The sequence below is a fragment of the Taurulus bubalis genome (assembly GCF_910589615.1).
Source record: "Taurulus bubalis genome assembly, chromosome: 2".
Lineage (NCBI taxonomy): Eukaryota > Metazoa > Chordata > Actinopteri > Perciformes > Cottidae > Taurulus > Taurulus bubalis.
The window spans coordinates 46,876,805-46,902,996 of NC_136590.1; the positions used below are offsets into that span (position 1 = coordinate 46,876,805).

General features: G+C 43.8%; 2 protein-coding genes across 3 annotated transcripts in view; both read left to right on the forward strand.

Annotated features, from left to right (window-relative positions):
• cox11 (cytochrome c oxidase assembly homolog 11 (yeast)) overlaps positions 1-1,824 on the forward strand; it is a 3,957-nt gene extending 2,133 nt beyond the window's left edge. For both annotated transcript variants that reach the window (XM_079237149.1, XM_079237148.1), the window contains exons 2-5: positions 1-134; positions 624-779; positions 981-1,106; positions 1,199-1,824. The exon at positions 1-134 is cut by the window's left edge and continues 111 nt beyond it. In XM_079237149.1, the coding sequence (XP_079093275.1) occupies positions 1-134; positions 624-779; positions 981-1,106; positions 1,199-1,387 (605 nt within the window). In that variant the 3' untranslated portion in view covers positions 1,388-1,824. The remainder of the gene's footprint in view (positions 135-623; positions 780-980; positions 1,107-1,198) is intronic.
• Positions 1,825-2,879: 1,055 nt separating this feature from the next.
• On the forward strand, positions 2,880-26,192 carry LOC306753274 (prolyl 4-hydroxylase subunit alpha-1-like). The gene is made up of 15 exons (XM_079237143.1): positions 2,880-2,964; positions 3,506-3,592; positions 6,056-6,152; positions 6,286-6,437; positions 6,528-6,665; positions 8,286-8,534; positions 13,767-13,957; positions 14,079-14,255; positions 14,557-14,627; positions 17,869-17,968; positions 21,644-21,697; positions 21,874-21,939; positions 22,369-22,437; positions 22,895-22,991; positions 25,573-26,192. Exons 2-15 carry the CDS (start codon positions 3,511-3,513, stop codon positions 25,641-25,643), a joined length of 1,614 nt encoding a protein of 537 aa, XP_079093269.1. The 5' UTR covers positions 2,880-2,964; positions 3,506-3,510; the 3' UTR covers positions 25,644-26,192.

Here is a 26,192-nt window from a genome sequence, read left to right on the forward strand (position 1 = left end):
GCCGGCGGCCCGAGAGCCAGCAGGAGCAGTGGAGGAGCCGTAACAAGACGGCGCTGACCTACATCGCCGCCGCCGGGGTCGGCATGGTCGGCCTGTCGTACGCCGCGGTGCCGCTGTACCGGCTCTACTGCCAGGTGAGGACACGCCCACTTCCTGGCTCTACTGCCAGGTGAGGACACGCCCACTTCCTGGCTCTACTGCCAGGTGAGGACACGCCCACTTCCTGGAAGGAGGATGCGTTGATGGAATCTTTATTTGTGAAATACAGCCACACTTTTGACCATTTACCTTTCGGCCTTTTCTCTGATAAAAGGCTGATGCTAGCTAGCTATAGTAGCTAGCTAGCTAGCAGCTAACGTTAGCCTACCGTTTGTATAGCTACAGTAGCTAGCTATACAAACAATAGCCTAACGATAGCCTACCGTTTGCATAGCTACAGTTGCTAACTATACAAACAATAGCCATAATGATACCTACCGTTTGCATAGCTACTGTAGCTATGCAAACGGTAGGCTATTGTTAGCTGCTGCTAGGACAGAGTCATCAGAGTAGTGTAGACAAAGTATTTCAATCGGCTCAGGCGCTGAAATCGTCATCTACCTCGTCCTCTTCCTCTCTCCCAGGCGTCCGGGCTCGGCGGCTCGGCGGTGGCGGGTCACGACTCTGAGCAGGTGGAGACGATGACGCCGGTGAAGGAGCGCGTCATCAAGATCTCCTTCAACGCCGACACGCACGCCAGCCTGCAGTGGAGCTTCAGACCGCAGCAGAGCGAGATCCACGTGAGCCTGGTCCTCCAGACCTCCTGGTCACTGCCTGACTCCTGGGTCCTGGGTCCTGGAGTTCGGACCCAGGAGTCAGGACTCCTAGGTCCTGACTCCTGGGTCCTGACTCCTAGGTCCTGGGCCCTAGATCCTGACTCCTGACCCCTGGAGTTCGGGAGTCAGGACTCCTGGGTCCTGACTCCTGTTCTGTGTGTTCAGGTGGTTCCCGGTGAGACGGCGCTGGCATTCTACAGAGCGAAGAACCCCACCAACAAGCCCATCATCGGGATCTCCACCTACAACGTGGTCCCCTTCGACGCGGGCCAGTACTTCAACAAGATCCAGGTAGGGTCCAGGTAGGCTAGTCCTCTAGGGTCCAGGTCCCGATCTCTCAGTGTGTCCCGGGTAACGAGCCGGTGCTTCTGGTCCCTCCGCAGTGCTTCTGCTTCGAGGAGCAGCGCCTGAACCCCCACGAGGAGGTGGACATGCCGGTCTTCTTCTACATCGACCCCGAGTTCGACGAGGACCCCCGCATGGCCCGCGTGGACACCATCACGCTGTCCTACACCTTCTTCGAGGCCAAGGAGGGCCAGAAGCTGCCGCTGCCCGGGTACAGCTACAACTGAGGGTCCTGGATCAGACCCGGGTTCAGACCCGGAACCAGATGCTGGTTCAGGTCTCAGACCGGGAACCATATCCTGGTTCAGACCCGGAACCAGGTCCTAGTTCAGACCGGGGTCCAGATCCTGGTTCAGATCACAGACCGAGTAAAGAAGGGAAATCACCATCCAAGACGCTTCTTTATTTGTGCTTTTAATCTGAAAAACAAAGACTTTTACACTGAAAATCTAAACAGGAAGTGCCGCTGTGGGGAACATAAAATATGTAGAGGAAATCATGTTTTATTACTCTGATGTCACAGGATTCACCAACAAACACATTATTAATATAATTATTTTAGATATTATAGATTCTCTAAATTAAAGTGAAGTTAACTGGATGAGTTTGTTTGTTCTCAGATATGAGCTGAAGTGAATCGATAAAGACAGCTGACTTTAAAACATGTTTGTTTCATGAGTTCTGATTTCATAACTCAACATTAATTGTTTGTTTCCCAAAATAAACAAGTCATGTTTTTTTGTTATTTTCTGTAATTTAATCCCAGTTGTATTTTAAATGTTTTTATTTATATATATATATATATATATATATATATATATATATATATATATATATATATATATATATATATATATATATATATAAATAAAATAAAGCAGCAGTGTTTTCGTGAGTCCGTTTTGGTGAAGTTATGTTTCAATACGTCGTGTCCCTCTGCTCGGCCACCAGGGGGCAGTCAAACGGCTCGTGTGTGTTGACGTTGAGGTTGCCTAGCAACTCAAGATGGACCAACGAGTAAAATAAACCTCATGTTTAAAATGATGAATCACATGAAAATCACACGTCTTGAGTCCAAAAACAAGAAGAGACCAGAGATAACATCATAATAATATTAATAATACACAATTCATTCTGCTCTTTTGTTGAGGTTTCAAAAGTATTTTACAGACAAAGAGTGTGACTCCCTCCCAAGCACAGTCAGACAGCAATGGTTTTTGATACGGGTTTTAATGGAATCTTCATCTCCACCTCGAACCGTGAAAACTGTACAATACAACAACAAACACAGTGCAAGTACACAACCAAAGACACACGACCTCGTTGGCTGCGTGCTCAAACAAAGGGAACCCTCTGCACCTCCTTCACATTAGTTGCTGAGATGTCTGCTTGACGGCGTGCAAAGCGCGTGCCGCTACCGAGGCTCACAGCACCGTGAGCACACCGGTATGGTGCGTTCAGGTACCCCTAGAAAAACCCCGTGAGCTCTACCTCGCCGCTCAGCTGATGCTTCAAAATAAAAGTCTTTCCTGCAGTCACCCAGTGATGCTATACAAATACAAAATATACAAAAATGAAAAACCGTTACAAAATATTACACCAACATAGTGCAACAGTTACAAAGAGACACATGACTGAAACGCGGGGCGGCGCGTCTCTTTGACTTTGCATGTAAACCGGTCGCGCCGGTGTGAACACAGCATCAGACTCTGGAGCGACGTCAGGAACCAGCGCAGGTGTTTTTACTGGACTTAACCCGAGGAGGGGCTCCTGGTCCTCCCGCTTCTCCTCAGAGATAAAGACGGTAAGACAACATGGCGTCGTCGTTCCGGGTGGAATTAACCGGGGAGACCCTCAGCAGAACTTTACTTCGCTACGGGGTTCACCGGAAGCGGCTCCGTCTCCATGGAGACCCTCAGCAGAACTTTACTTCGCTACGGGGTTCACCGGAAGCGGCTCCGTCTCCATGGAGACCCTCAGCAGAACTTTACTTCGCTACGGGGTTCACCGGAAGCGGCTCCGTGTCCATGGAGACCCCCAGCAGAACTTTACTTCGCTACGGGGTTCACCGGAAGCGGCTCCGTGTCCCCGGCTCCTCTCATGTTCGACCCTTTTTACTGAGCTGGTTCCGGTTTAACCAGTCCAACCTCCTAGTTCCGTGTTAAACTGCGACCTGTGTGACTGGTTTTACCTGACTGGGCCTGTAAGTCTCTGGGTCACCGGTCCGTACATGTATTCAACCAGAGAGAGAAAAAAAAATATATATATACATATATATATATATATATTTTCATGCTGATTTAAAAGATGATTTACATGATGACGTGTCTCTGGTTTCTCTGAAGGCTTCATGGCGCTCTACTGGTTATTGATCCACATCGTCCTCCTCACCTCCTCTTCCTCGGCTGGCAATGACTTCTTCACCTCCATCGGTGAGTTCATCGTGTCCCAAGTAGACCCAAGTACTCCCGAGTAGTACCAAGAAGTACCAAGAAGTACCACGTAGTACCAAGTAGACCCAAGTACTCCCGAGTAGTACCAAGAAGTACCAAGAAGTACCACGTAGTACCAAGTAGACCCAAGTACTCCCAAGTACTCCCGAGTAGTACCAAGAAGTACCAAGTAGTACCAAGTAGACCCAAGTACTCCCAAGTACTCCCGAGTAGTACCCAGAAGTACCAAGTAGACCCAAGTAGTACCAAGTAGTACCAAGTAGTACCAAGTAGACCCAAGTAGTACCAAGTAGACCCAAGTACTCCCAAGTACTCCCAAGTAGTACCGAGAAGTACCAAGTAGTACCAAGTAGTACCAAGTAGACCCAAGTAGACCCAAGTAGTACCAAGTAGTACCAAGTAGACCCAAGTAGTACCAAGTAGACCCAAGTACTCCCAAGTACTCCCGAGTAGTACCAAGAAGTACCAAGTAGTACCAAGTAGACCCAAGTAGTACCAAGTAGACCCAAGTAGTACCAAGTAGTACCAAGTAGACCCAAGTAGTACCAAGTAGACCCAAGTACTCCCAAGTACTCCCAAGTAGTACCGAGTAGTACCAAGTAGTACCAAGTACTCCCAAGTAGTACCAAGTAGACCCAAGTAGACCAAAGTACTCCCAAGTAGTACCGAGTAGTACCGAGTAGTACCAAGTAGTACCGAGTGGTACCAAGAAGTACCAAGTACTCCCAAGTACTCCCAAGTAGTACCGAGTAGTACCAAGAAGTACCAAGTAGACCCAAGTAGACCAAAGTACTCCCAAGTAGTACCAAGTAGTACCAAGTAGACCGAGCGTCGGAAATACACGAGGGTGTGAGAAATCTGTTCAGATCCTGGGAGGTGGTGGGAAATGAGGTCCAGGATCCAAAAGAGTTATAGTAAAAGTATATTTGATAAAAATGATAGACAGCTCATGCGCCCGCGCGGCCCTTTACATCCACGGCGCATTCCAGAACACAGGTCCGAACAGTTCGCTGAGCGGGTGAAAAGAGGCCGAGCGTTCGCGCACCAGTTAGTTTTCTACTCATTCGTGGGACTTAGAGTCCTTCCTATTGGTTTAATGTTTTATGACCCTTCTATCATTGGCTCTGCCGTTTCAGGGGCGGAAATATACTTCTTCTTTCGTCTTCTTCTTCTTCTTCTTCTTCTTCTTCCCCAGAAAGGGTGGTGTCCATTGTCTCAAAAGTCAATATTTGGCTCCGCCCCCTCAGGCGAACAAGAGAACTACAACTCCTTACAGCGGTAGTCAATATGTCATGCAGCATGCAGTATTTGTCTAACATTCATTCACACATCAATCATTCTACAGTAATAAAAGTGACCTTCATATGCATACAATCACAAATCCCTCATAATAACATCCCTTATTAATTATCATATTTCATGCATTGTAATGTACACACAAACAACTCATTTCATATAGATGTGCAAGTCCACATGTTACAAACTAAGCTTAAAAAACACTACAAGGGCAAAACTGCCCCTAAGAAATAAGTTTGCCCCTGATATCACTAGGAGAGGGGCAAAAGATGCCCCCAAAATTCCCTCTAATAATTATGATAATTTAAGAACTCGTCAAAAACACCGTGGCCTATAAGACCCGGTCCAGTTGCCATAGGATGTTTTAGATTTTCGGCTTGACTGATGTTGCATGAGCGGAGTTCGGCTTTTGGCAAAAAGCCAAGGTTGGGCGATTCGCGCAAGCAGCAGAACAAGTTTTGGGTACAAGACACAAGCATGTTGCTCGTTTCTACTGAACTGGAGCAGGAGAGCTACTGTGTGTGTGTGAGGGGGAGAGGGGGGGAGAGTGTGTGTGTGTGTGTGCGTGCGTGTGCGTGTGCGTGCGTGTGCGTGTGCGTGCTCCGTGCGACCATAGAGACAGGAATGCCATGCCGCCGTTTGGGAAAGGGAACCTTAAATTACTTCTGTTGTGATCTGGCGCGATAGAAAACATGTAAGCCCCCCCTAATATAATGGTAGGGGAAACACTGTGATCCTAAATAAGTATATTTATTATTTTGAACAAAGGTTAAATGTTATTTCACAAGTTTAAAAAATGCCCCCTAAAAAATATGTAAATTTCCTACCCTGAGTACTCCCAAGAAGTCCCAAGAAGTCCCAAGAAGTCCCAAGAAGTCCCAAGAAGGACCAAAAAGTACCAAGTAGTACTGAGTAGTCCCCAAAAATACCAAGAAGTCCCAAGAAGAACCAAGTCGTACAAAGTAGTCCCAATTAGTGATTCCTGTATTCCCTCTGTTTTGTGCCCAGATCTGAACAGACTCTTTATGTGGGCGTATAATTATTATATATAATCTATAAACTAATTCTTCTGTGTTAGTTTCAACGCGACGTCGCTCCTGTTCTCTCATATTTAATTATAATAATGTTGACCCACGTGATTTTCAGGTCACATGTCCGACCTGCTGTTCTCAGAGAAGGACCTGGTCTCCTCCCTGAACGACTACGTCCGGGCCGAGGAGAGCAAGCTGGAGCAGGTCAGGAGGTAAAGGTCTCTCTGAGGCTCCGCCCTCTCACACCGGTCCGCTCCCAGCAGAGTGGATGTCACATGACTGCTGGTGCCGATGTAAACAGGAAGTAGATTTGTACTCTGTAGTGATACTCTTGTGTGTCCTCAGATGGGCGGCCAGACTGGACCTCCTCTCGGCGGCGTCCTCCCAGGATCCCGAGGGCTTCCTGGGACACCCGGTGAACGCCTTCAAGCTGATAAAGAGGCTGAACACGGAGTGGGCGGAGCTGGAGAGCCTGGTGCTCACTGACATGTCTGAGGGTAACGCACACGAACCAGGTCCGTGTCCTCCGCCGCCTCCACGCCGCAGACGACCGACCGCTCTTCTTCTGTGGTGTTTTTTTCTTACAGCGTTCATCTCCAACCTCACCATCCAGAGGCAGCACTTCCCCAATGACGACGACCAGACCGCAGCTGCCAAAGCCATGATGAGGCTGCTGGACACCTACCAGCTGGACACCAACACCATCTCCACCGGGGGGCTGCCAGGTATCCTCCAGAGCCAGAACCAGAACTAGAAACCAGAGCCAGAAACTAAAATCTAGAACCAGAGACTAGAATCTAGGGACTAGAAACCAGAATCTAGAAACTAGAAACCAGAAACTAGAAACCAGAATCTAGAACTAGAAACCAGAGCCTGAAACTAGAATCTAGAGACTAGAAACCAGAATCTAGGGACTAGAAACCAGAATCTAGAAACCAGAAACTAGAAACCAGAAACCAGAAACTAGAAACCAGAATCTAGAAACCAGAAACTTGAAACCAGAAACAGAATCTAGGACCAGAATCTAGAATATAGAAACTAGAAACCAGAAACTAGAAACCAGTATCTAGAAACTAGAAACCAGAAACAGAACCTAGAACCTAGAAACCAGAATCTAGAACCAGAATCTAGAAACCAGAAACTAGAAACCAGAATCTAGAAACCAGAAACTAGAAACCAGAATCTAGAACAAGAAACAGAATCTAGTAACCAGAATCTAGAACTAGAAACCAGAAACAGAATCTAGAACCAGAATCTAGAACCTAGAAACCAGAATCTAGAAACTAGAAACCAGTATCTAGAACCAGAAACTAGAAACCAGAAACAGAACCTAGAAACCAGAAACTAGAACCAGAAACTAGAAACTTAAATCTAGAACCAGAAACCAGAATCTAGAAACCAGAACCTAGAAACCAGAATCTAGAAACTAGAAACCAGTATCTAGAACCAGAAACTAGAAACCAGAAACAGAACCTAGAAACCAGAAACTAGAACCAGAAACTAGAAACTTAAATCTAGAACCAGAAACCAGAATCTAGAAACAAGAAACTAGAAACCAGAATCCAGAAACCAGAAACTAGAACCAGAAACTAGAAACCAGAAACAGAACCTAGAAACCAGAATCTAGAACCAGAAACTAGAAACTTAAATCTAGAACCAGAAACCAGAATCTAGAAACCAGAATCTAGAAACCAGAATCTAGAAACCAGAAACTAGAAACCAGAATCCAGAAACCAGAAACTAGAACCAGAAACTAGAAACCAGAAACAGAACCTAGAAACCAGAATCTAGAACCAGAAACTAGAAACTTAAATCTAGAACCAGAAACCAGAATCTAGAAACCAGAATCTAGAAACCAGAAACTAGAAACCAGAATCCAGAAACCAGAAACTAGAACCAGAGACCAGAAACCAGAAACTAGAAACCAGAAACTAGAAACCAGAAACTGGAAACCAGAAACTAGAACCAGAAACTTGAAACTTGAAACTAGAAACCAGAATCTAGAACCAGAAACTAGAAACTTAAATCTAGAACCAGAAACCAGAATCTAGAAACTAGAAACCAGAATCTAAAAACCAGAAACTAGAAACCAGAAACCAGAATCTAGAAACCAGAAACCAGAATCTAGAAACTAGAAACCAGAAACAAAACCTAGCGAAACTAGACACGGCGAGAATTTAAATGAGACATGTAGAGTAAAATGTTTGTGATCGTTTCGTTGTAGCTGCTTTACGCCCTTTGCACACGATGTGTTCAAGGACCGTTGCAAAGATGAAACTCTGACACAAATGTTTGTAAACGGTGCCGTTTAAAGAAAGCCTAACGGCGTGTCTCCCGCGTCCCAGGCTCCTCCCCCTCTCAGCGGAGCACCATGACTGTGGACGACTGCTACGAGCTGGGCAAGGTGGCGTACTCGGAGGAGGACTACTACCAAACGGAGCTGTGGATGTTTCAGGCCCTGAGGCAGCTGGACGAGGGCCAGACGTCTGCCGCCACGGACGCCGTCACCATCCTGGACTACCTGAGCTACTCCGTCTACCAGCAGGGGGCGCTGGAGAGGGCGCTGGAATTCACCCAGAGGCTGCTGGCACTCGGTGAGCCACACGCCATTTCTATCTTGGTTCACGTGAGACTGAGCTAGGGCTGGGCAATCTACCGGTTCAACCGGTAGACCGGTTTCCAGACGACTGTTGTCGCTCTTCGGCAGGCAGCTACATTTATTTTTCACCGCAGCAGTCTGAGCTACATACGTGTCATGGTTCTAACTTTAGTCATGTTATAACTTTAGTCATGGTTCTAGCTTTAGTCATGGTTCTAACTTTAGTCATGTGATAACTTTAGTCATGTTGTAACTTTAGTCATGGTTATAACTTTAGTCATGGTTGTAACTTTAGTCATGGTTATAACTTTAGTCATGGTTGTAACTTTAGTCATGGTTGTAACTTTAGTCATGGTTGTAACTTTAGTCATGGTTGTAACTTTAGTCATGGTTGTAATTTTAGTCACGTTATAACTTTAGTCACGTTATAACTTTAGTCTTGTTATAACTTTAGTCATGGTTATAACTTTAGTCATGGTTGTAACTTTAGTCATGTTATAACTTTAGTCATGGTTGTAACTTTAGTCATGGTTGTAACTTTAGTCATGGTTGTAACTTTAGTCATGGTTGTAATTTTAGTCACGTTATAACTTTAGTCACGTTATAACTTTAGTCTTGTTATAACTTTAGTCATGGTTATAACTTTAGTCATGGTTGTAACTTTGGTCATGGTTATAACTTTAGTCATGGTTGTAACTTTAGTCATGGTTGTAACTTTAGTCATGGTTGTAATTTTAGTCACGTTATAACTTTAGTCTTGTTATAACTTTAGTCTTGTTATAACTTTAGTCATGGTTATAACTTTAGTCATGGTTGTAACTTTAGTCATGGTTGTAATTTTAGTCACGTTATAACTTTAGTCACGTTATAACTTTAGTCTTGTTATAACTATAGTCATGGTTATAACTTTAGTCATGGTTGTAACTTTAGTCATGGTTGTCACTTTAGTCATGGTTATAACTTTAGTCATGGTTGTAACGTTAGTCTTGTTATAACTTTAGTCATGTTATAACTTTAGTCATGTTATAACTTTAGTCATGGTTGTAACTTTAGTCTTGTTATAACTTTAGTCATGTTATAACTTTAGTCATGTTATAACTTTAGTCATGTTTATAACTTTAGTCATGGTTGTAACTTTAGTCATAGTTATAACTTTAGTCATGTTATAACTTTAGTCATGTTATAACTTTACTCATGGTTGTAACTTTAGTCATGGTTATAACTTTAGTCATGGTTATAACTTTAGTCATGGTTGTAACTTTAGTCATGTTATAACTTTAGTCTTGTTATAACTTCAGTCATGGTTATAACTTTAGTCATGGTTGTAACTTTAGTCATGGTTATAACTTTAGTCATGTTATAACTTTAGTCATGTTATGAATTTATTCATGGTTGTAACTTTAGTCATGGTTGTAACTTTAGTCATGTTATAACTTTAGTCATGGTTATAACTTTAGTCATGGTTGTAACTTTAGTCATGGTTATAACTTTAGTCATGGTTGTAACTTTAGTCTTGTTGTAACTTTAGTCATGTTATAACTTTAGTCATGTTATAACTTTAGTCATGGTTGTAACTTTAGTCTTGTTATAACTTTAGTCTTGTTATAACTTCAGTCATGGTTATAACTTTAGTCATGGTTGTAACTTTAGTCATGGTTATAACTTTAGTCATGTTTAACTTTAGTCATGTTATAATTTTACTCATGGTTGTAACTTTAGTCATGTTATAACTTTAGTCATGGTTATAACTTTAGTCATGTTATAACTTTAGTCATGTTATAACTTTAGTCATGGTTATAACTTTAGTCATGGTTGTAACTTTAGTCATGTTATAACTTTTGTCTTGTTATAACTTCAGTCATGGTTATAACTTTAGTCATGGTTGTAACTTTAGTTATGGTTATAACTTTAGTCATGTTATAACTTTAGTCATGTTATAATTTTATTCATGGTTGTAACTTTAGTCATGGTTGTAACTTTAGTCATGTTATAACTTTAGTCATGGTTATAACTTTAGTCATGGTTGTAACTTTAGTCATGGTTGTAACTTTAGTCATGGTTATGACTTTAGTCATGGTTTTAACTTTAGTCATGGTTGTAACTTTAGTCATGGTTGTTACTTTAGTCACGTTATAACTTTAGTCTTGTTATAACTTTAGTCATGGTTGTAACTTTAGTCACGTTATAACTTTAGTCACGTTATAACTTTTGTCTTGTTATAACTTTAGTCATGGTTATAACTTTAGTCATGGTTGTAACTTTAGTCATGGTTGTATCTTTAGTCATGGTTGTATCTTTAGTCATGGTTATAACTTAAGTCATGTTATAACTTTAGTCATGGTTATAACTTTAGTCATGTTGTAACTTTAGTCATGGTTGTAACTTTAGTCATGGTTGTAACTTTAGTCATGTTATAACTTTAATCATGGTTATAACTTTAGTCATGGTTGTAACTTTAGTCATGGTTGTAACTTTAGTCATGGTTGTAACTTTAGTCATGGTTATGACTTTAGTCACGTTATAACTTTAGTCTTGTTATAACTTTAGTTATGGTTGTAACTTTAGTCTTGTTATAACTTTAGTCATGGTTATAACTTTAGTCATGTTATAACTTTAGTCATGGTTATAACTTTAGTCATGTTGTAACTTTAGTTATGTTATAACTTTAGTCATGTTATAACTTTAGTCATGGTTGTAACTTTAGTCATGGTTATAACTTTAGTCATGTTATAACTTTAGTCATGTTGTAACTTTAATCTTGTTATAACTTTAGTCATGTTGTGACTTTAGTCATGTTATAACTTTAGTCATGTTGTAACTTTAGTCATGTTGTAACTTTAATCTTGTTATAACTTTAGTCATGTTATAACTTTAGTCATGTTGTAACTTTAATCTTGTTATAACTTTAGTCATGTTGTGACTTTAGTCATGTTATAACTTTAGTCATGGTTGTAACTTTAGTCTTGTTATAACTTTAGTCATGTTATAACTTTAGTCATGTTGTAACTTTAATCTTGTTATAACTTTAGTCATGTTATAACTTTAGTCATGTTGTAACTTTAATCTTGTTATAACTTTAGTCATGTTATAACTTTAGTCATGTTATAACTTTAGTCATGGTTGTAACTTTAGTCATGTTGTAACTTTAATCTTGTTATAACTTTAGTCATGTTTTAACTTTAGTCATGTTATAACTTTAGTCATGGTTGTAGCTTTAGTCATGTTATAACTTTAGTCTTCTTATAACTTTAGTCATGTTTATAACTTTAGTCATGTTGTAACTCTAGTCATGTTATAACTTTAGTCATGTTTATAACTTTAGTCATGGTTGTAACTTTAGTCATGTTATAACTTTAGTCTTGTTATAACTTTAGTCATGGTTATAACTTTAGTCATGTGGTAACTTTAGTCATGTTATAACTTTAGTTATGTTATAACTTTAGACATGGTTATAACTTTAGTCATGTTATAACTTTAGTCATGTTATAACTTTAGACATGTTATAATTTTATTCATGGTTGTAACTTTAGTCATGGTTGTAACTTTAGTCATGTTATAACTTTAGTCATGGTTATAACTTTAGTCATGGTTATAACTTTAGTCATGTTGTAACTTTAGTCATGGTTATAACTTTAATCTTGTTATAACTTTAGTCATGTTATAACTTTAGTCATGTTGTAACTTTAATCTTGTTATAACTTTAGTCATGTTGTGACTTTAGTCATGTTATAACTTTAGTCATGGTTGTAACTTTAGTCTTGTTATAACTTTAGTCATGTTATAACTTTAGTCATGTTGTAACTTTAATCTTGTTATAACTTTAGTCATGTTATAACTTTAGTCATGTTGTAACTTTAATCTTGTTATAACTTTAGTCATGTTATAACTTTAGTCATGGTTGTAACTTTAGTCATGTTGTAACTTTAATCTTGTTATAACTTTAGTCATGTTTTAACTTTAGTCATGTTATAACTTTAGTCATGGTTGTAGCTTTAGTCATGTTATAACTTTAGTCTTCTTATAACTTTAGTCATGTTCATAACTTTAGTCATGTTATAACTTTAGTCATGTTATAACTTTAGTCATGGTTGTAAATTTAGTCATGTTATAACTTTAGTCATGTTGTAACTTTAGTCATGTTGTAACTCTAGTCATGTTATAACTTTAGTCATGTTTATAACTTTAGTCATGGTTGTAACTTTAGTCATGTTATAACTTTAGTCATGTTATAACTTTAGTTATGTTATAACTTTAGACATGGTTATAACTTTAGTCATGTTATAACTTTAGTCATGTTATAACTTTAGACATGTTATAATTTTATTCATGGTTGTAACTTTAGTCATGGTTGTAACTTTAGTCATGTTATAACTTTAGTCATGGTTGTAACTTTAGTCATGTTATAACTTTAGTCATGTTATAACTTTAGTTATGTTATAACTTTAGACATGGTTATAACTTTAGTCATGTTATAACTTTAGTCATGTTATAACTTTAGACATGTTATAATTTTATTCATGGTTGTAACTTTAGTCATGGTTGTAGCTTTAGTCATGTTATAATTTTATTCATGGTTATAACTTTAGTCATGGTTGTAACTTTAGTCATGTTATAACTTTAGTCATGTTATAACTTTAGTCATGTTATAACTTTAGTTATGTTATAACTTTAGTCATGTTATAACTTTAGTCATGTTGTAACTTTAGTCATGTTATAACTTTAGTTATGTTATAACTTTAGTCATGGTTGTAACTTTAGTCATGGTTATAACTTTAGTCATGATTATAACTTTAGTCATGGTTATAACTTTAGTCATGATTATAACTTTAGTCATGGTTATAACTTTAGTCATGATTATAACTTTAGTCATGGTTATAACTTTAGTCATGATTATAACTTTAGTCATGATTATAACTTTAGTCATGTTTATAACTTTAGTCATGATTATAACTTTAGTCATGTTATAACTTTAGTCATGGTTATAACTTTAGTCATGATTATAACTTTAGTCATGTTATAACTTTAGTCATGTTTATAACTTTAGTCATGTTATAACTTTAGTCTTGTTATAACTTTAGTCATGTTATAACTTTAGTTAGAAGAAACTCCTTCACAGGAAGGAGTTTCTTCTTGAATGAATGAATGTGTTTACTCTGGAAAAAATACTGTGAAACCGGCAGAATCTTAAAAAATACCGACTGAGCTGGATTGTGAATCTCCCGGTCAGACCCGACTCACAAGAGGACCCAGGGGAACCTGAAGCACTTTGAGTCTCAGCTGGACCAGCAGAAGGACCACGAGGAGGGGGGCGCGGGGCCGGAGAGTGAGACGGAGAGTGAGACCCGGGGCCGCCCCGCCGACTACCTGCCAGAGAGGAAGAAGTACGAGCAGCTGTGTCGCGGCGAGGGCCTGGGGATGGTGAGGAGGAGCTCCACGAACGCACACTCCACACTCTTCATCCACGTCACCCTTCTTCTTCTTCTTCTTCTTCTTCTTCTTCTTCTTCTTCTTCTTCTTCTTCTTCTTCTTCTTCTGTCAGACTCCTCTCAGGCAGAGCCGCCTCTTCTGCCGTTACCACGACAACAACCGCCACCCGAAATACGTGATCGGCCCGGTGAAGCAGGAGGACGAGTGGGACCGACCGCCGATCGTCCGCTACCACGACATCGTGACCGACGCCGAGATAGAGAGGGTGAAGGAGCTGGCCAAGCCCAGGGTGAGTTTAGTTATTTACTGGCTCCCCCTTAGCTGACGTGCAAAACACAACGAGAAACAAACGGTTACAAAAGTACAAACAGAATAAAAATACTCCAGTCAGATACCTCGTGCTCACTGCTCCTTCATTACTAAGGATGTCAAATGCAGAGAATCATTTCCCCTCTGTGGTAGTAATAAAGAATTAGATAAATGTTTTTTTTTTTTTTAAACAGCATCACCCCCCCGCGCCCCGCCTGTAATACCTCTGCGCCCCACAGTTAGAGAACCACTGATCTACCTGTAACTCTTTGGCTCCACAGCTGTGTACAGCCACCACCTTTAACTCAGTGACTGGTGCTCGAGAGACGATCCAACATCGCATCAGTAAGAGGTAAGAGCTGCCTGTCTCACCCTCCTGTCTCACCCTCCTGCCTGTCTCTCTCTCTCACCCTCCTGCCTGTCTCTCTCTCTCACCCTCCTGTCTCTCTCTCTCTCTCTCTCTCTCTCTGAGAGGAAGCATGGTGGTGGAGAGCTGAGAGCTGAGTGTGTGAGTTGCAAGTGATTTATATAGTATTTAGTAGTTAAAGCGGTTAATATAGTGTGTAGTGTCACGGTGGGGTTGGTTGGGTTCGTGTTTGTGTGTTTGTGTGTTTGTGTGTTTGTGTGTTTGCTGCGGTGCGACACGCGGCATGGACTACAGCGGCCTGACGCGGAGACACGGGGTGAGGGTAGAGGGCTTCTCCTGCTCCCTAGAGGAGTGAGGGCTTCTCCTGCTCCCTAGAGGAGTGAGGGCTTCTCCTGCTCCCTAGAGGAGTGAGGGCTTCCCCTGCTCCCTAGAGGAGTGAGGGCTTCTCCTGCTCCCTAGAGGAGTGAGGGCTTCTCCTGCTCCCTAGAGGAGTGAGGGCTTCTCCTGCTCCCTAGAGGAGTGAGGGCTTCCCCTGCTCCGTAGAGGAGTGAGGGCTTCCCCTGCTCCCTAGAGGAGTGAGGGCTTCTCCTGCTCCCTAGAGGAGTGAGGGCTTCTCCTGCTCCCTAGAGGAGTGCGGCTGGCCGTGGGCCGGGTGGTGGGGCACGGCAGCGTGGTCTCCGCTGCCCGCATGAGCGGAGGGGTGGTGCTGTTCCTGGACAGCGTGGCGAAAGCCAGCATGGTGGCGGCGGGGTGCAGGTGAACGGCGAGTCCGTGGCCGTCATGCCGCTCTCCGCGCCGGCGGTCCGGGTTACGGTGTCCAACGTGCCGCCGTTTATCAGGGACGAGGCGCTGGTGAGGGAACTGGTGAAGTATGGTAAGATTATGTCCCAGGTGAGGAAGGTTTCCTCTGGGTTCAAGTCGCCATTATTAAAACACGTGGTGTCACACAGGAGGCAGGTGCTCATGGTTTTAAATGACCACAGCAGAGACCTCGACCACGTGGTCAGGATCAGGGTCGATGACTTTGACTACATTATGTTGGCGACCTCAGGGTCGAAGTGTTTTGTGTGCAGGAGCTCAGGGCACCTGGCCAGAGCGCGTCCCGAGAGGAGAGCAGGTGAGGGCGCTGCAGGAGCTCCTGAGGGGGAGCCGGAGGGCAGAGACCCTCAGGACGACCAGGCAGCACAGGAGGGGACAGGTGGGGTCCAGAAGGTGGGTCAGGAGGGGGTGGTGGAGAGTCAGGAGGGGGAGGGAGACGTCCAGCAGGAGGACGTGGGAGGACAGGTGGAAGAGGAGGGTCAGGAGGAGCCAGGTGAGCGCCAGGTGAGCTCCAGGGGGACGGGGTCCTGCAGGAGGACGTGGTCCAGCAGGTGGACGTGGTCCAACAGGTGGACGTGGTCCTGCAGGTGGACGTGGTCCAACAGGTGGACGTGGTCCTGCAGGTGGACGTGGTCCAACAGGTGGACGTGGTCCAACAGGTGGACGTGGTCCAGCAGGTGGACGTGGTCCTGCAGGTGGACGTGGTCCAGCAGGAGGACGTGGTCCAGCAGGTGGACGTGGTCCTGCAGGTGGACGTGGTCCAACAGGTGGACGTGGTCCAACAGGTGGACGTGGTCCTGCAGGTGGACGTGGTCCAACAGGTGGACGTGGTCCTGCAGGTGGACGTGGTCCAACAGGTGGACGTGGTCCAGCAGGAGGACGTGGTCCTGCAGGTGGACGTGGTCCTGCAGGTGGACGTGGTCCAGCAGGAGGACGGGGTCCAGCAGGAGGAGGTGGTCCAGCAGGTGGACGTGGTCCAGCAGGTGGACGTGGTCCTGCAGGTGGACGTGGTCCAACAGGTGGACGTGGTCCAGCAGGAGGACGGGGTCCAGCAGGAGGAGGTGGTCCAGCAGGTGGACGTGGTCCAGCAGGAGGACGGGGTCCAGCAGGAGGAGGTGGTCCAGCAGGTGGACGTGGTCCAGCAGGTGGACGTGGTCCAACAGGTGGACGTGGTCCTGCAGGTGGACGTGGTCCAACAGGTGGACGTGGTCCAACAGGTGGACGTGTTCCTGCAGGTGGACGTGGTCCAACAGGTGGACGTGGTCCTGCAGGTGGACGTGGTCCAGGGAGTGGACAGAGTCCAGCAGGAGGACAGGGTCCAGCAGGTGGACGTGGTCCAGCAGGTGGACGTTGTCCAACAGGTGGACGTGGTCCAGCAGGTGGACGTGGTCCAACAGGTGGACGTGGTCCTGCAGGTGGACGTGGTCCAGGGAGTGGACAGGGTCCAGCAGGAGGACGGGGTCCAGCAGGAGGACGGGGTCCAGCAGGAGCAGGAGAAGGTGGGTGTTGGGCAGGACAAGCAGGCGACTGCTGGAGGACAGGTGAAGGCCAGCAGTAGGCAGGTGGTGAGTGTAGAGGAAGGAAACGAGGCTGACATGGAGGAAGAGGAGGAAGGGTTTAAAGCCCGTCAGCTCAAGAGGAAGAGTGGGGGGCGCTGGGAGCTCGCAGGCCAAGAAGGGACCAGGGGACCCCAGGGATGTCGGGAGAGACAGGGAGGAGGGCGAGTCCAGCGAGTTCTCTGACAGTTGTCTCACCACTGGCTCCGAGGATGAGGATGAGGGCATGAAGGAATACGGTCTGGGACGGATTAGAACGTTTCTCAAAGACACGAAGGGAATGAGGAAGATAAAGCTAGAGGACTACTTCTCTGATAAGGACGGGTTGAGAGTATCTGCTAAAAATATCCTCCGCAAACAAGGGAGTGAAGGCTTCACTACGCTGGAGCGCTTCAGAGTGAAGAAGCTCATAGTGAGGATCCTCGACGAGCTGCTAGAGGAGAGTGAGGTCATGAGGAGGATCTGTGGGGCCAGGAAGTGAGCGGGGCCAGGAGGAGAGCTGGAGTCCAGCCGGCGGAGGACCTGGCGGACCGGGAGACGGAAGGAGGAGGAGGAGGAGGAGGAGGAGGAGGAGGAGGAGGAGGACGCTGCAGAGACCAGCAGAGGAGAGGAGGGCCGGCCTACACGGTACCGAGCTGCCTGCCTGCTGTGGGACGTCCCAGGGGGTTCTGGAGCAGAGCAGAGCGGACCGTCAGCGCTGGACGACACGCTGTGCAGCGCGGGACAGACGGACATGAGGAGGCCGTGCTTCACGTCACTAAAGAGTCTTAAACAATGTGCTTAAATAAGTGTTAAATAAAGGTTTTGTAGAAGTCAAAAAAAAGTCTCTCACCCTCCTGTCTCTCTCTCAGTGGTTGGATCAGGGCGTTCGAGGACCCGGTGGTGGACCGGATCAACCAGAGGATCCAGGACGTCACCGGGCTGGACGTCAGCACCGCAGAGGAGCTGCAGGTGTGTGCGTCTCATGTTCCCGTTGGTCCTGAACGTCTCTTGATGTTCCCGTTGGTCCTGAACGTCTCTTCATGTTCCTGTTGGTCCTGAACGTCTCTTCATGTTCCTGTTGGTCCTGAACGTCTCTTCATGTTCCTGTTGGTCCTGAACGTCTCTTGATGTTCCCGTTGGTCCTGAACGTCTCTTGATGTTCCCGTTGGTCCTGAACGTCTCTTCATGTTCCTGTTGGTCCTGAACGTCTCTTGATGTTCCTGTTGGTCCTGAACGTCTCTTGATGTTCCCGTTGGTCCTGAACGTCTCTTGATGTTCCCGTTGGTCCTGAACGTCACTTGATGTTCCCGTTGGTCCTGAACGTCTCTTCATGTTCCCGTTGGTCCTGAACGTCTCTTGATGTTCCCGTTGGTCCTGAACGTCTCTTCATGTTCCCGTTGGTCCTGAACGTCTCTTCATGTTCCCGTTGGTCCTGAACGTCTCTTCATGTTCCCGTTGGTCCTGAACGTCTCTTCATGTTCCCGTTGGTCCTGAACGTCTCTTCATGTTCCCGTTGGTCCTGAACGTCTCTTCATGTTCCCGTTGGTCCTGAACGTCTCTTCATGTTCCCGTTGGTCCTGAACGTCTCTTCATGTTCCTGTTGGTCCTGAACGTCTCTTCATGTTCCTGTTGGTCCTGAACGTCTCTTGATGTTCCCGTTGGTCCTGAACGTCTCTTGATGTTCCCGTTGGTCCTGAACGTCTCTTCATGTTCCTGTTGGTCCTGAACGTCTCTTGATGTTCCCGTTGGTCCTGAACGTCTCTTCATGTTCCTGTTGGTCCTGAACGTCTCTTGATGTTCCTGTTGGTCCTGAACGTCTCTTGATGTTCCCGTTGGTCCTGAACGTCTCTTGATGTTCCTGTTGGTCCTGAACGTCTCTTGATGTTCCCGTTGGTCCTGAACGTCTCTTCATGTTCCCGTTGGTCCTGAACGTCTCTTCATGTTCCTGTTGGTCCTGAACGTCTCTTCATGTTCCCGTTGGTCCTGAACGTCTCTTCATGTTCCCGTTGGTCCTGAACGTCTCTTCATGTTCCCGTTGGTCCTGAACGTCTCTTGATGTTCCCGTTGGTCCTGAAAGTCTCTTCATGTTCCCGTTGGTCCTGAACGCCTCTTCATGTTCCCGTTGGTCCTGAACGTCTCTTCATGTTCCCGTTGGTCCTGAACGTCTCTTGATGTTCCCGTTGGTCCTGAACGTCTCTTGATGTTCCCGTTGGTCCTGAACGTCTCTTCATGTTCCCGTTGGTCCTGAACGTCTCTTGATGTTCCCGTTGGTCCTGAACGTCTCTTGATGTTCCCGTTGGTCCTGAACGTCTCTTCGTGTTCCCGTTGGTCCTGAACGTCTCTTCATGTTCCTGTTGGTCCTGAACGTCTCTTCATGTTCCTGTTGGTCCTGAACGTCTCTTGATGTTCCTGTTGGTCCTGAACGTCTCTTCATGTTCCCGTTGGTCCTGAACGTCTCTTGATGTTCCCGTTGGTCCTGAACGTCTCTTCATGTTCCCGTTGGTCCTGAACGTCTCTTCATGTTCCCGTTGGTCCTGAACGTCTCTTCATGTTCCTGTTGGTCCTGAACGTCTCTTCATGTTCCCGTTGGTCCTGAACGTCTCTTCATGTTCCTGTTGGTCCTGAACGTCTCTTCATGTTCCTGTTGGTCCTGAACGTCTCTTCATGTTCCTGTTGGTCCTGAACTTCTCTTCATGTTCCCGTTGGTCCTGAACGTCTCTTCATGTTCCTGTTGGAACGTCTCTTCATGTTCCCGTTGGTCATGAATGTCTCTTCATGTTCCTGTTGGTCCTGAACGTCTCTTCATGTTCCCGTTGGTCCTGAACGTCTCTTCATGTTCCTGTTGGTCCTGAACGTCTCTTCATGTTCCCGTTGGTCCTGAACGTCTCTTGATGTTCCCGTTGGTCCTGAACGTCTCTTGATGTTCCCGTTGGTCCTGAACGTCTCTTGATGTTCCCGTTGGTCCTGAACGTCTCTTGATGTTCCCGTTGGTCCTGAACGTCTCTTCATGTTCCCGTTGGTCCTGAACGTCTCTTCATGTTCCCGTTGGTCCTGAACGTCTCTTCATGTTCCTGTTGGTCCTGAACGTCTCTTCATGTTCCCGTTGGTCCTGAACGTCTCTTCATGTTCCTGTTGGTCCTGAACGTCTCTTCATGTTCCTGTTGGTCCTGAACGTCTCTTCATGTTCCTGTTGGTCCTGAACTTCTCTTCATGTTCCCGTTGGTCCTGAACGTCTCTTCATGTTCCTGTTGGAACGTCTCTTCATGTTCCCGTTGGTCATGAATGTCTCTTCATGTTCCTGTTGGTCCTGAACGTCTCTTCATGTTCCCGTTGGTCCTGAACGTCTCTTCATGTTCCTGTTGGTCCTGAACGTCTCTTCATGTTCCCGTTGGTCCTGAACGTCTCTTGATGTTCCCGTTGGTCCTGAACGTCTCTTGATGTTCCCGTTGGTCCTGAACGTCTCTTGATGTTCCCGTTGGTCCTGAACGTCTCTTGATGTTCCCGTTGGTCCTGAACGTCTCTTCATGTTCCCGTTAGTTCTGAACGTCTCTTCATGTTCCCGTTGGTCCTGAACGTCTCTTCATGTTCCCGTTGGTCCTGAACGTCTCTTGATGTTCCCGTTGGTCCTGAACGTCTCTTGATGTTCCCGTTGGTCCTGAACGTCTCTTGATGTTCCCGTTGGTCCTGAACGTCTCTTCATGTTCCCGTTGGTCCTGAACGTCTCTTGATGTTCCTGTTGGTCCTGAACGTCTCTTCATGTTCCCGTTGGTCCTGAACGTCTCTTGATGTTCCCGTTAGTTCTGAACGTCTCTTGATGTTCCTGTTGGTCCTGAACGTCTCTTGATGTTCCTGTTGGTCCTGAACGTCTCTTGATGTTCCTGTTGGTCCTGAACGTCTCTTCATGTTCCCGTTGGTCCTGAACGTCTCTTCATGTTCCTGTTGGTCCTGAACGTCTCTTGATGTTCCTGTTGGTCCTGAACGTCTCTTGATGTTCCTGTTGGTCCTGAACGTCTCTTCATGTTCCCGTTGGTCCTGAACGTCTCTTCATGTTCCTGTTGGTCCTGAACGTCTCTTCATGTTCCCGTTGGTCCTGAACATCTCTTCATGTTCCCGTTGGTCCTGAACGTCTCTTGATGTTCCCGTTGGTCCTGAACGTCTCTTGATGTTCCCGTTGGTCCTGAACGTCTCTTCATGTTCCCGTTGGTCCTGAATGTCTCTTCATGTTCCCGTTGGTCCTGAACGTCTCTTCATGTTCCCGTTGGTCCTGAATGTCTCTTCATGTTCCTGTTGGTCCTGAACGTCTCTTGATGTTCCTGTTGGTCCTGAACGTCTCTTGATGTTCCCGTTGGTCCTGAACGTCTCTTCGTGTTCCTGTTGGTCCTGAACGTCTCTTGATGTTCCCGTTGGTCCTGAACGTCTCTTGATGTTCCTGTTGGTCCTGAACGTCTCTTGATGTTCCCGTTGGTCCTGAACGTCTCTTGATGTTCCTGTTGGTCCTGAACGTCTCTTGATGTTCCTGTTGGTCCTGAACGTCTCTTGATGTTCCTGTTGGTCCTGAACGTCTCTTGATGTTCCTGTTGGTCCTGAACGTCTCTTGATGTTCCCGTTGGTCCTGAACGTCTCTTGATGTTTTTTCTGCTGCAGGTGGGGAACTACGGGGTCGGAGGTCACTACGAGCCTCACCTTGACTTTGTACAGGTAAATACATTCTGATGGTTTTCATTTATTATTGTTAATAGTAATAAAGTTTAGCCCTGGTCATTCCTCAAGAGGATGCAAATCATTCTTCTCGAAGCATAAACAATATGTTGTTCACTTCCTGTTGATCTGTGTCGTCGTTGTTGTTTTGGTGTGATTTATTTATGTATTTCCAGAAACATGACCTGGATGTGTTTAAATCGATGGGGACCGGAAACAGAATGGCCACCTGGCTGCTTTACGTAATCATTTATAACATTATTATACATTATTTAATCATTATCTATCATTATTTGTCATTATTATACATTATTGAATACATTTGAAACATTATTAAATATGATTTAGTTATTCATTATTATTCATAATTATTAAACATTATTTATTATGTATCATTATTTAACATTGTTTGTCATTATTATACATTTTTGAATACATTTTAAACATGATTTAAGTTATTAATTATTATTCACAATGATAAAACATTGACTAATGATTATCATGATGATGAAACATTGAATAATGATTATCATGATGATGAAACATTGAATAATGATTATCATGATACTGAAACATTGACTAATGATTATCATAATGATGAAACATTGAATAATGATTATCATAATGATGAAACATTGAATAATGATTATCATAATGAACTCCTCCTGCAGATGAGTGACGTGCAGGCAGGGGGCGCCACCGTGTTCACTGAAGTCGGAGCTACTCTTTGGCCCAAAAAGGTTCCTTTCACTTTCCTTCTGGTTATGAAACAAATAAACATTTAAGGATATTGAGTTTATTATCAAACAAAGATATTCACATTCTTTAGGATTCTTTTGCTTAAAACATGACAAATGTATAATATTTCTATCTTTTACTTCTTTATTTCTAACTGTGGGTTTTTCTTGACGGTATGAAACATCGTATTCATTAAATAGTTTCGATCTCTGAGAGTTTCTTAATTATTACATTTATAAAGAAATGAAAACATGCACTTTTTAATACTTAAATGTCACATGTTCATACATTAAAACAATTGTTTTTTATATATATATATATACATATATTTTACTCTTAATTATTATTTTTACAAAGACGTATTTTGAGAAAGTAAAACTTGTATTATTTATAGAAATGTACGTAAAGTTTCATCAGATGATGATGACGATGATGATGAAGAGGGTGTTGTCTCCTCAGGGGACCGCGGTGTTCTGGTTCAATCTGTTACCCAGCGGAGAAGGAGACTACAGAACCCGACACGCCGGCTGTCCGGTTCTGGTCGGGAACAAGTGGGGTGAGTTAAGGTTCTGTGTTCTCCTTCAGGTTATGGTTCTGTGTTCTCCTTCAGGTTATGGTTCTTTATTCTCCTTCAGGTTATGGTTCTTTATTCTCCTTCAGGTTATGGTTCTGTGTTCTCCTTCAGGTTATGGTTCTTTATTCTCCTTCAGGTTATGGTTCTTTATTCTCCTTCAGGTTATGGTTCTTTATTCTCCTTCAGGTTATGGTTCTTTATTCTCCTTCAGGTTATGGTTCTTTATTCTCCTTCAGGTTATGGTTCTTTATTCTCCTTCAGGTTATGGTTCTTTGTTCTCCTTCAGGTTATGGTTCTGTGTTCTCCTTCAGGTTATGGTTCTTTATTCTCCTTCAGGTTATGGTTCTTTATTCTCCTTCAGGTTATGGTTCTTTGTTCTCCTTCAGGTTATGGTTCTGTGTTCTCCTTCAGGTTATGGTTCTTTATTCTCCTTCAGGTTATGGTTCTGTGTTCTCCTTCAGGTTATGGTTCTCTATTCTCCTTCAGGTTATGGTTCTCTATTCTCCTTCAGGTTATGGTTCTGTGTTCTCCTTCAGGTTATGGTTCTCTATTCTCCTTCAGGTTATGGTTCTGTGTTCTCCTTCAGGTTATGGTTCTTTATTCTCCTTCAGGTTATGGTTCTTTATTCTCCTTCAGGTTATGGTTCTCTATTCTCCTTCAGGTTATGGTTCTTTATTCTCCTTCAGGTTATGGTTCTTTATTCTCCTTCAGGTTATGGTTCTTTATTCTCCTTCAGGTTATGGTTCTGTGTTCTCCTTCAGGTTATGGTTCTTTATTCTCCTTCAGGTTATGGTTCTTTATTCTCCTTCAGGTTATGGTTCTTTATTCTCCTTCAGGTTATGGTTCTTTATTCTCCTTCAGGTTATGGTTCTTTATTCTCCTTCAGGTTATGGTTCTTTATTCTCCTTCAGGTTATGGTTCTCTATTCTCCTTCAGGTTATGGTTCTTTATTCTCCTTCAGGTTATGGTTCTTTATTCTCCTTCAGGTTATGGTTCTTTATTCTCCTTCAGGTTATGGTTCTTTATTCTCCTTCAGGTTATGGTTCTTTATTCTCCTTCAGGTTATGGTTCTTTATTCTCCTTCAGGTTATGGTTCTTTATTCTCCTTCAGGTTATGGTTCTTTATTCTCCTTCAGGTTATGGTTCTTTATTCTCCTTCAGGTTATGGTTCTTTATTCTCCTTCAGGTTATGGTTCTCTATTCTCCTTCAGGTTATGGTTCTTTATTCTCCTTCAGGTTATGGTTCTGTGTTCTCCTTCAGGTTATGGTTCTTTATTCTCCTTCAGGTTATGGTTCTCTATTCTCCTTCAGGTTATGGTTCTGTATTCTCCTTCAGGTTATGGTTCTTTATTCTCCTTCAGGTTATGGTTCTTTGTTCTCCTTCAGGTTATGGTTCTTTATTCTCCTTCAGGTTATGGTTCTGTGTTCTCCTTCAGGTTATGGTTCTTTATTCTCCTTCAGGTTATGGTTCTGTGTTCTCCTTCAGGTTATGGTTCTTTATTCTCCTTCAGGTTATGGTTCTTTATTCTCCTTCAGGTTATGGTTCTGTGTTCTCCTTCAGGTTATGGTTCTCTATTCTCCTTCAGGTTATGGTTCTGTGTTCTCCTTCAGGTTATGGTTCTTTATTCTCCTTCAGGTTATGGTTCTGTGTTCTCCTTCAGGTTATGGTTCTTTATTCTCCTTCAGGTTATGGTTCTGTGTTCTCCTTCAGGTTATGGTTCTTTATTCTCCTTCAGGTTATGGTTCTTTATTCTCCTTCAGGTTATGGTTCTGTGTTCTCCTTCAGGTTATGGTTCTCTATTCTCCTTCAGTTATGGTTCTGTGTTCTCCTTCAGGTTATGGTTCTGTGTTCTCCTTCAGGTTATGGTTCTTTATCTCCTTCAGGTTATGGTTCTGTGTTCTCCTTCAGGTTATGGTTCTTTATTCTCCTTCAGGTTATGGTTCTTTATCTCCTTCAGGTTATGGTTCTGTGTTCTCCTTCAGGTTATGGTTCTTTATTCTCCTTCAGGTTATGGTTCTTTATTCTCCTTCAGGTTATGGTTCTCTATTCTCCTTCAGGTTATGGTTCTTTATTCTCCTTCAGGTTATGGTTCTTTATTCTCCTTCAGGTTATGGTTCTTTATTCTCCTTCAGGTTATGGTTCTTTATTCTCCTTCAGGTTATGGTTCTTTATTCTCCTTCAGGTTATGGTTCTGTGTTCTCCTTCAGGTTATGGTTCTGTGTTCTCCTTCAGGTTATGGTTCTGTGTTCTCCTTCAGGTTATGGTTCTTTATTCTCCTTCAGGTTATGGTTCTTTATTCTCCTTCAGGTTATGGTTCTTTATTCTCCTTCAGGTTATGGTTCTTTATTCTCCTTTCTTCGACCGTCGGTGTCTTTTATTCTGAAAAGCTAGGTCATGTGACTGATGGTTGACGTCTCTTTTTAAACAGTCTGGTGCAGAACCACGAGGATCAGTTCCACACAGAATACGTTAGCACGTTAGCACGTTAGCGTTCACTAGCGATCCTGCTGGTAACCGCTAACAGTCATCTTCATCTTCATCTTCATCTCTCTCTGTCTGCAGTGTCCAATAAATGGATCCATGAACGAGGGCAAGAGTTCAGGAGACGCTGTGACCTCCAGGAGACGGACTGAGCTGCTCCTCGTCCTCCTCGTCTTCCTCGTCTTCCTCCTGCTCGTCCTCCTCTTCCTCCTCCTCCTCTTCCTCCTCCTCCTCTTGTGTGTGTGAACATGATCAATATTATTTTCAGAGACAGAACCCGTAGTTTGTTATTTATGAAATATTGTGACGTCACATATATTTAAATATATATATTTGTCCACATTATTTATAAATTATTTCAGTAAATAAAAAAACACTCTCTTTGGCTTTTAACACAAATTATACACACTCAACACTATAATATTAGTACACTGTTCCAAGTAAAAGTACACACAGTTGTACTTCAGAGAGAGATAAAGGAGTCACACTGTGTTCCCCTTCCTCCTCCAGTCATTGGTGGATTAATCGGTAACTCTGAGATGTAGTAAAAGTATAAAGTACACTCGGATAAAGAAGTGAATGTTGTTTCTGTTCCACCAACAACTAAGTGGAGCAGCTGCTGTTTGTTTGTTTGTGACAGAAATGATTGTTTTAATGAATGTAAACTATATTTCTAGTCAGAATAAAAAATGTCTCCTTCC